Genomic DNA, 10,642 nt, shown 5'->3' with positions numbered 1-10,642 from the left:
GGCAAAGATGTTGTGAAGTTCAATAACGGACAAGCACATTTGTAAAAAGGCACAAAAACATTTTAGGAGGATTGACAATTTCATTATAACAGCAAGGCATCTTCATTTTTAATCTACTTCTAATTGTCTTATCCAGTAGCGCCCAACGCAGATGACTTTTAATTTATAACACCTAGGACGGTGGCTGGAGTGGCACCTGCATTGGTCTCCTGCTGCTGTCGCCCAAGGTTTGACATATTGTGCATTCAGAGTAGAGCTGAAACAATTACTAAATTAATCGTCAACTATTTTGATAATCGATTGGAAGCTTTTTTCATTATTTAAACAAGATTTCTGATCGTTTTAGCTTTTTAAACGTAAATATTTTCTTCATTTCTAACAAAGAAATCATAAAAACTGAATCATTTTGGTTTGTGGACAAAGCAAGACATTGGAGAACATCGTCATTTCCAGGTTTGACAAACAGATCAATGTTTTTAAACATTTTCCGACATCTTATATACTAAACGATTAATTGAGAAAATAATGGTTAGTTGCAGCTCTAATTTTGGAGGTCGTCTCCTGCATATCTTGGTTCTATCAAGTGATTATATGACTTACTGTTGTTTTTCTGTGATCCCAAACCAGTCCGGTCCGTCTGGTCTCCTGTCTCGTCTGACCTCTGGCATCAGCAAGACCTTCTCAACTGCAGCTCACTGGCTATTCTCTGTAAACACTAGAAACGCAGAGCAGAAGTTTCTGAAATACTCAAAAACAAACAGAGTAGACATTTGCATTAACACAAGAAAAACAGGTGTACCTGGAAAAAGCAGCAAAGACAGTCAGTCAAAAACACACAACAATAATACACTTTGTAAAAACCTTGTGTATTTTGACAGGGCTGTAATGACCCAGTTTATTGTGGGCAGTTGAGATACATGGGTGTAAATACCAACAAAGGAAGTTAATGGTTGACGTCTGTACAATACATTCTAACAAAGAAAGTGATGATCTCGCAGTCAGTTCAGCTTACGCTTCGGATACTTTTGAATGAGACAGGCTCTGAACAAGTTTATACGACTCGTTCATCTGTGTAATGAAAATATAAAGCAACTCATGACTAAAAGTTTAATTGGTTAAACACTTTAAATCACACCTCTATCTATGTCTACATAATTTTAATACAGCCATACAATACAAGTATACAAGATTATTGTGTGGTTAGAGAAAAATACAACCAAAGAGGGTATGGAAATGCAAACATACAGCCGTTATTAAACTTCTCATACATGTGAAACACATCACACTTTTTGTATCATAGGTACGATTTCATGATGCGGAGGCGGGGGGGGGGAGTAACAAATCATTATTTAACCAATCGTAGCCTGAGTCGAGCGTACAATATGCACACTCGAAGGAAAATAAAAGCTTGCGGGGAAATAAAAATAGGAATAAAGGACTGCTGCGTCTCTGCTCGCTCTGGTAAAAATAAGTCTCTGATGTGCGTCCATGAGTTCCATCTTCTGGCAGGTGAGTGCCACTGGAGAAACAAAAGGGAGGGTGTCAGCCAGGGCCATGGAGGGGGGGCGGGGGGGGTCATCCAATATGACAGCAGAAAAAGGGGGGGTGCAGGAAAACTAGCCGATTTTCAGTGTTTCTCTCTTTTTTTTTTTTAAGTCTTTTAATCTGTCAGATTTTTGTGATATAAATCCATTAAAGTCTCAAGCTTTTCATTCCGTCTTCAAAAGAGGTTTCATGTGTGCCAAAAGGATGCTCGTTTTTTTTTGTGTTTTCTCCGCCTGTGTGGCCCGACACTTGTGGGAGGGGTCCTCATTGGTTATTTTTGGCTTTGGCGTGTGTCAGAATGTGAGACTTAAGGTTAGTTGACTGGGCGAACTTCTTATTGCAGCCGTCGAACGGGCAGACGTAGGGCCGGTCTCCAGTGTGGATGCGCACGTGTGTGCGCAGGTTGAAGTCCAGAGAAAACCGTTTCCCGCAGCCTTCAAACGTACACTAAAGAAAATGAGAGGAGCGGGAGAGTTAGTGTGTGACATCAGTCAGACACTAACCACTGTATACATCTGTGTGTGTGGGGATACATTTTATATAAAACACATGTATTTACCCAACGCTTGTTTTGTGCAACTCCATATCTATTCTTAATGTTTACACCCCAGCCAACGCTTTGAAAGACAACGCTATATGTTTGCCAAACTCAGCACTTAGTTCTCACCAAAGAAACCTATTTTAATAGCATGTGAAAACTTTTTATGAATACATATATATGTACATATATAAATAAAAGCTAACACTGTGTGTGCAGCCAAACACAGATATGTTAGAACTAAATTAACTGTGTGAACTGATGATATGCATTTTAATATGGTGTTCGACGCTGAACTGAATCAGCTTACAGTAACTGTGTTGACTGGATTTCCAGCTAAGCTACGGCGATAAACTCCGTTAGCGACGGGACATCAGCGATTTAGGGAAAAGATCCAATTTCAATTTTCTTGGCAGATACTGTGATTACGAATTCATCTGTAAAATTATCCAGAATGGATTAGATTTAAAACATGATGGAGCGTTGCCCCGTGACATCATCGAAAACATTAACTACTCTATGAAATGCTCCCAGCGCATAGAAATTACATTTCTGGCTGGTATAGAACAAGCAAAAAATCAAGTAAATAAACTACAGCCTTCACAATTTGACTCTAATGACTCTAAAAAAACAGCAACTAGTTCACAATCAGTAGAGTATTTTTTAAGTCTGCTGCTGCTGCGTATGGATAAATATTGTGTATAGTGTAAGAACAGAAGTTTGACAGACTAAATGACAGTAATTAAGTTTGCGCTCCACAGAACAAAAGAAAATAACTTATTTTCTTATTTAATGTGACATGAAATGATTTATCCAAATTATGCCATAGTTTTACATCATTATGGGTGTTCATATTATACTATATACACAGTAGGATAACAGATTTTAAACAGTGACGAGCATATGTGATTAAAACGTAAACAAGTGTTCAAGTTCATGTGTTTGGACAGGAGTGTGCCGTCGGTCCAAATGCTGACCTGGAAGGGTTTCTCTCCCGTGTGAACGAGTTGGTGACGTTTGAGTTTGGAGCTCTCGACGAAGGCCTTGCCGCACTCGGCGCAGACGTGCACGCGAGGCCCGTGGGTGTGGAGATGCTTTCTCATGGCCGAGTTATCCCTGAACATTTTTGTGCAGCCCTGAGGACCAAAGGAAAGTGCAAAAACAAGGTTGAACAACAGGCACAAGGTCTGCAAGATGGTTGTAAACTCCAAAGCAGTGCAACAAATCTAAATATAAAATATACTTGTCAACCTGAAAAATAGACAAAAATGACATGCTGAAGTTTGTGTCTTTTTTCTAAAAAGCCCAATAAACAAGTACAGCACTGGTATAAAAAAACAAAAAACAAATGAACACTTTGATGTAATAATTGGCTGAATTTTTTTTGGCAGAAGAAGCTACAAAAAGCTCTTTCTGTCTCTGTTGATCAGATCTGCATCATGTTCAGATGGAATGTTGGACCAGACCTGCGTCAGCTCAGATGTATTCTTTTTTTTTTTATATTGTCTGGTTAGAACACGTCTCTGAGCTCAGTCCACATCTGTATCAGGTTAGTCTGGATTCTGACTAAGCCGACCCGAGAAGCAGATTTTCTTTGTTTGAAGTCATTCTGTAGTAGATTGCCTTCAGTGTGTAAGGTCACTGCCCTGCTGCATCGCACAGCTTCGACTAAGCTGCAGCTGGCAGACAGCCATACAAACATTATCCTGTAAGACACCTTGATAAATTCAGGAATTCTTTCTCCCCTCAATGGTGTTGAGCTGTCCAGGCCCAGAGGCTGCAATGCAGCCTCAAAACATGGCGCCCCTCCCCTAAGCTTTTGGAGGATGTGTTTATGTTTGTGTGCAGTCAGTGCCAACAACAACACAACAATTCTACCGTGCCCTCATTAGTCTGCCAGAGTTTTTCCTAGTAGCTCTGAGGACTGTCAAACTGCTCTTTGACTAACTTTAGGACCTTGGGTGAGGTTTGTTTGGCAAAGCAGAAGCTTCCTCTGTGCGGATTCCAAACACCAGGATTTGGTCCAGTGTTTCTTTTAAGCTATTATTCATTAGTTATCTTCAATTGCACCAATTATTCTGCAATGTGCTGTAAAGAATGGTCTCAGCTGGGGTTGTTCACTAATTTGGAAAGTGTGGAAAGATCGACACAAACTCTGCAAGACGTAACAATTCCTATTTTCGTGAAGCTCTGAAATTCTTGATCAACAGCATAGGTTGTCTGAGATTTCCCTGTCCCCAGCAGGCTTTTAGCTAGCTGTACTGAAAATAATAAGAAATTAGACGCCCTACTTTTAGGCAGGACACCCTAAAGACGGCCTATTTTTTCCCTCACGTTTCCCCCGGTAACTACCAAAACGATGTTGTGATGACGCATGCAAAAAGCGGCCAGCACGCGCCTGTCTATACACGCTTAGAGTCTTGTCCAAGATCAGTTTGAAACACCAATAAAACGATTCCAACAAGATGAGAGTACATGGTGGAACAGCACCTCCTAAATGCTGGAAAGTCTCTTTGCGCAAAAGCGAAACTTGGCTGCAAACAGCGCAGATTATGAACTCCCCGCGACAGAACTCTCTTCTCGCCCCCTGTGACCAGTTAACTAAAGAGATCAGCTCATCTGATGAATCCGTTATTCCCTTAATTACAGCACAAAAGCGTCTTCTACACAAAGATTGAGATCACAGAGTGAAGAGGGGGGACACCATCTAAAAAAATCCTAGCTAAAAGCCTGGTCCCCTGTAACCAGGCTCGTATTACCATTACAACGGTGTCCACTCATACGTGATGTGCTTTAACATCTATTTTCCTCTAAATGGTAATATAATTGACGTCATGTTCTAGCGGAGAAGATCTGAAAGTAGTGATTGAGACCATTTTTTTCCCAAGGAAAATATTAACTGACATTGTAAATCAATTTTTTCCATAGACTTCCACTCAAATCGAGTTATTTCTGCAACTAGCAGAGTTCTCTCTCAGAGTTGGCTGCTCAATATATTCTTCCTGTTTGGCTTTTACCTGCAAATCAGACGGCTCTAACCTGCTTTTCCTGCAGCTTTCAACACTATGAATACTAACTACCAAGTCTAATTTGCTTTTTGTCCGTGTCATTAGCCTCAGGATTCACATGTTTTTCATCCTGAGGATGTTTGGAATTCGACAAAAATCATGTTTTAAGCCTAATTTAATATTTAAATTTGAAACCTGAAAAATTTGTCGAGTTGCTCCTGAGGTGGAAATGTACTTTTTACAGTTTCACACTCAAACACCTTCAAACCGTACACATTAGCTAAACATGTAGAGCAGGTAAAAGCCTTAACGTTCTTGTAAGTACATGGAATCCCCTACACTTGGGCGCTTTCTTCACTGTTAAATAATTCAAATGTAATACTTTTAACCCTGTTACGGGCAATGGACTTTCATAGTAGCAGAAAGAGTGGCAGAAAATGTCATCAGACTCACTTTATGAGGGCAAGCTATCGTCCGGGGAGCGTCGTCCTCTTTGACCTTCCTGGGCTTCATTCTGTTTAGACAAACCAAAATAAATGTAGACGTTTTAATACTTTGTTTTTTAATTTGAAAATGGACAAGTCTGTTATCTGTTACAGCAAAAATGTCCCCGTTTGACTTTTTACCTCCAGACAAAACACATATACAGGAGAGCAAAAATTCTACTTTTATTTCACTTATCTCTTCTTTCAGTGTTTCAAAAAATGCCCAAATCTTTTAATAACCACTTATGTACTTGACTCAGTTTAGCGCCTTTTCTCTACAAGCTTACACTCCTAAATGAGGAAAGGCAATTTAATTAGGTAATTTCTGCTTTTACTGAAGCTCTGAAGGGCATTTGTGACATTTTAGAGGCTAAATGATTATACAACACACACAGAACACTTTGCTTTTATATGAGTCCAACAAAAATAAAACACAAAATACATACAGTGCAATAGTTTGTTCAGACTTTGAGCTTAACGTTTATGTTAAATCCTAAATAAGTCATTTATTCTTGTCCTTTTAAATTGTTCTAATTCTCAGCATTTGTTCTTGTGAGCAACAACACTGAATTAAAAATTGAAAAGCATGTACTCGAGGTTTGTGTATCGACACTCACCTGGCGAATTCAGCCAGCTGTTTGGGGTCTGACAGGTCAATTCCTGGAATGCCACCGGGGGGCAACTTCTTCCCCGTCATGTACTCGGAGTAGTCCGGAGGCGAATTCTCCCCAATAATCTGCTCCTCCACCACTGACTCATGGTCAATGTCTTTATTGTCATCTAGGAAAACATTACAGAGACTGAACCGATAACAAACTGGTGATTCCTTAACTACAGGTCTGAGGGGCTGAAAACATCTACTGATGTACTATGAAGTATCATGATACAATAATATGTTTGACTAATGTTTATTCATACCAACTGTTGATAATGTTACAAATAATGACTATATCCACAAAATTTGACTGGGTGCAGGGATAACTAAAAATGCCTCACTAATACTACTAATACTAATAATAATAATACATTTTCTAAAATTGATATTTCTGATAAAATTAAATTAACAATAGACTTTGTTAAATGTAATTGTTATCTATTAAAGCTACATGATGCTGTGATAACAGTCATTTTAAACATGACAGAGGATCATCACAACATATACCATCAAAATATCAACATTCATAATGTAATGCAAGGATAAGACCATAAGATGTGTCTATCAATGTTCGCCATATTGATCAAGATTACATAATCATGGGTGTTAAAATGCATGTTAATTATTTATTACTAGGACTATCCAACTTACCTTAGTACACTCTTTGAAACAACGTATCTCTCGAATCTATCTATCTTAGGGCTAAATAAATGGCTCCATTAAGTTAAACGTCAACAATTTTTATAATTGATCTTTTAAAAAAAAATCATAATTAAAATTTGGTTTATGGACAAAGCTAGACATTCAAGAACATCATTATTTCCTGGTCTGAGAAACAATGATCAACTGTTTCTGGGCCAAATTACTCGATTAATCGATTAAGAAAATAATCGTTTGTTGCAGCCATAATCTATCTATGTAGGTAGGCATCTACCTACCAACAAGCAATGCAATAAGTACATATAATTCAGTACATCATGTTATGCAGTGAGCAAACACTCGCACACAGTATTCGTAACAGCTGTTTCAGCTAAACGTGTATTAAATGTGTCCCTGCTTAACAAGTATTCTTTCCGTCTAGTTTAAAACCACAATTAAGTGGTTTATTCAACTTTCACTTTGGAGCAAACACCGACGTATAAAGTGAATAGACGAGAACCAAACAAAACGTTATTAAAGTCACATGTGCTTTATGAAGACTTACTCTATATCAACCAGCAGAGAGCAGCAAACTCGCTGCAGATTAGCGCTGTCCAAGTAAACACAATAAACACGTACTATATGACAGGTGGGGACTAACCTGCTTTTGTTACGAAGCGCTGGATTAACATATGTCACAAACAAACGCGCTATTGGGCTATAAATCCCTCTGTAAAGACGAACAAACACTCGTCTGTATCGCAGGCCGTTTATCCGTTAGTGCAAGCACGTACACACACACACACGCTACACGGACAGCGGACGCATAGCTGCTTGGTTAACTACCACTGAGCAGACTAAGCTAACTGCTAAATTAACAAGTAGCTACTCGGAATATTGTTCAAAATTCCCCACATGTTAAATTTGGACAAACGTCATACACTCTTTCTAGGCTACAGTAGCTGTAGTTGTGTGGGTAAGTGCGCCACAACATTGCGGCCTACAGTTAACTGCTGTCTCTCCACCAAAGCACCGCCGCCATGTCTGCCTGGCCGCGACTATCGCCATTTTTTCGGGGCCGCCGCCATACTTACTAGACTCGGGGAATATGGCGGCGCCCAGCAACACCTAAAACATGGCCTCCCTTCAAAACAAAAACATATCGACGTGAAACTGTCAGGTTCTGCATCGAAAACGTGCATTATTTTGTCGCTTTTCGCGTCGATGCGACGGAGCACTCCAGGAACTAGTCTGGTGCAGCAGGACAACGCCCTGGCAATGAGGCCTCATACATACGACAAACAACCAAACTGACAGGCAGCCGCGGCTGGGCTAGCGTTACTTACCCGATGCCCACATTGTGACAGAAAATTCCCCCTCCAGTGTCTTTATTTGCACCTGCTTCTGTTCCCATTTTCTTCCGCCTGCTTCCGCGCCGCTTAGGTAGCTCTTTTTACCCGCTTTCTTGCCACCGCTGCCGCCGCCTCCCCGTTTCATTCGACCCACTGAGCTTTTCCCAGCCACAGTCACCAAAGTCTGCTCGATGTATTCGTCCTCCACTCCCGGGGCCGGTACCGGGATGAGGATCTGGTCCTCGAACCCGCCGCCGTCCGTGTGCAGGTCCGAGTCATCCCCGCCAACCACCTCCTCTCGGGTCTGGACCAAGATCACCTCTTGGTGATGGTGGTGATGATGGTGGTGGTGGTGGATCGAGCTGGGGTCGTCCGTCACCAGCGGCTGCAGTGCGATCATGGGCTGCCCATCATCGTCGTCGTCGTCCTCGTCCTCGTCGTCTTCATCGTCGTCCTCGTCGTCGTCATCCCCGCCGACCACCGTGGTCTCGATGGTCTCCACCGGTATCGTTTCCACTTCTATCTCGTGGAGCTCCACGATCTCGGCCGGCATCTCCGAGCCGTCTGTCTGGATGTACAGAGTATCTCCGGATGCCATGTTGTAGTCCGCCAGCTTGCCTCTTTCATTCACGCCGTGTTGTGCCCCTGTTTTGGAAACCACAAACAGACTCTCACACACCCCCTGCTCTGCTCCTGTGCTCCCGTCTCTCTACTCCCTCTTCTTCGATAACAACTCTTCGGCCTACGCCACTTCTCGTCGCCACTGTGGTCTTTCATACACAAGCATCGCGAGACTTCGTTGAACAGGACCGTTAGAGTCTCTGCATATGCGCAAGGTTCAGTTCATAAGACCACTTATTTAATAGAATCATAAACTGATCTTAATGTTCTATATCAGTTTTATAATAAAATACACATTTGAATTGATATTGTCTTTGATCTTCATGTCTTAATGTAATTGATTTGTGTATCTTATAATTATTATTAAGACTTGTGCACTTGTATTGTTATTATAACTATTTATAATGGTGTGTTATTTTAACATTTGTCATATTAAGTAAAAAAAAAAAAAAAAAAAAAAAAAACTGAAATTACTAAAGTTAAAAAACTTGTGTGTTCACCAGTTCCTTCCACTGGATGGTAGTGATGGACAATTTAGCTGCTGATATGCAAGATAGTTTTCAGTAAAATGACACTTTACCACATGAAGCTGCATCAGTGAACACACCTCACAGGTTTGGTCACATTTGTCAATAAACATATATGAGGAAAACATGTATGTTGAATACTGTGATGACGATAATGACTAATGATAAATACACAGTGGTGACTTTTTGACAGTAAATACTAACCTATGTAGACTCTAAAGAAAGATTATTTCAAATCCAATAACATTGTTTTTTATCGAAAATTATGAAAAATACTGCCCCTATAAACATTTTATGCTACTAAAACAAACATGTCTGACCACCTGGATGTTTTGAAATAAATCCGAAAGCAAGTTCTATGTAACGTAATAAGTTAAATGCAACTAAAACCAATTTTCTGGGATGTAAACGCTGCATTTTCATAATGTGACAATAATAAATTTTTGATATTTTGTGTAGCCCTACTACTGATATGACAAATACTTATATATATATACACATTTATTAGACCACCACCTAATGCAAGGATTATGCCATAAATTAACAGTATTAGTATTTGTTAATTATATAAAATATTTTTTCTATTTTTCTGTGATGGTTAATACACCAGTTTAACTGAAATTAGATTTTTAATGCTAAAATAAAAGTTACAAAAAAATAGTGAAGCGCATTATTATTTCTTGATCAAGATGTGATATTATAGTTATTTACCTTACTAGTTTATTTGCCAAATAAATAACAATAACACGTTTTTGAAAATGTTTCGTTTTTATGACTTATACATTTGTTAAGCACTGTGTATGAATACCAACAAGTGAAATAGTACATAGAAATGTACTAAATTAACTTATAATACAATAGTAGAGTATGTTATACAATATTTCAGTGGGTATCTATTGCATGTGTTTAGTTTTACAAAGCAGAAAGAGCTGCAGACACTGTGCCACACTGAACACAGCACAATCAGGTCCCACAGACACACTTCAGATGTTTCACACTTTTCTGTCACACACAGTAAACAGCATTCAGACAAAATAGCACCAAAACAAACAGAAGAAATGACATATGGCCTCATTTAGCCAAGACATTGTTCACAGTTTTATTTGAATTCATTTTAAACTCAGTGCGTTTCTTTTCTTTTTTTTTTATTGTCAAACCAGGAAGCACTTTTTCATAAAAGGAGAGAATAAAATGAACAATACTTCACCATATCCTTGCAGCCAATAAACATTTTATTAACAACATGATCACAAATACTCTGGTGTATTTTTT

At 39.4% G+C, this 10,642-nt stretch overlaps 1 protein-coding gene across 2 annotated transcripts; it reads right to left on the bottom strand.

Moving 5' to 3' along the window:
* Positions 1-885: 885 nt before the first annotated feature.
* Positions 886-9,058, bottom strand: yy1b (YY1 transcription factor b). 2 transcript variants are annotated; one of them, XM_083899006.1, is made up of 5 exons: positions 8,217-9,058; positions 6,194-6,356; positions 5,545-5,605; positions 3,061-3,219; positions 886-1,992 (listed from the first exon to the last, which is right to left on the bottom strand). In XM_083899006.1, exons 1-5 carry the CDS (start codon positions 8,818-8,820, stop codon positions 1,810-1,812), a joined length of 1,170 nt encoding a protein of 389 aa, XP_083755132.1. In that variant the 5' UTR covers positions 8,821-9,058; the 3' UTR covers positions 886-1,809. The 2 variants fall into 2 exon arrangements, with proteins under 2 accessions (XP_083755132.1, XP_083755133.1); XM_083899007.1 differs by having other exon boundaries at positions 6,194-6,344.
* Positions 9,059-10,642: the final 1,584 nt, after the last annotated feature.

This window comes from Microchirus variegatus, assembly GCF_963457635.1.
Source record: "Microchirus variegatus genome assembly, chromosome: 12".
NCBI classification, from domain to species: Eukaryota; Metazoa; Chordata; class Actinopteri; order Pleuronectiformes; family Soleidae; genus Microchirus; species Microchirus variegatus.
This window is presented reverse-complemented; position numbering and strand designations above follow the sequence as displayed.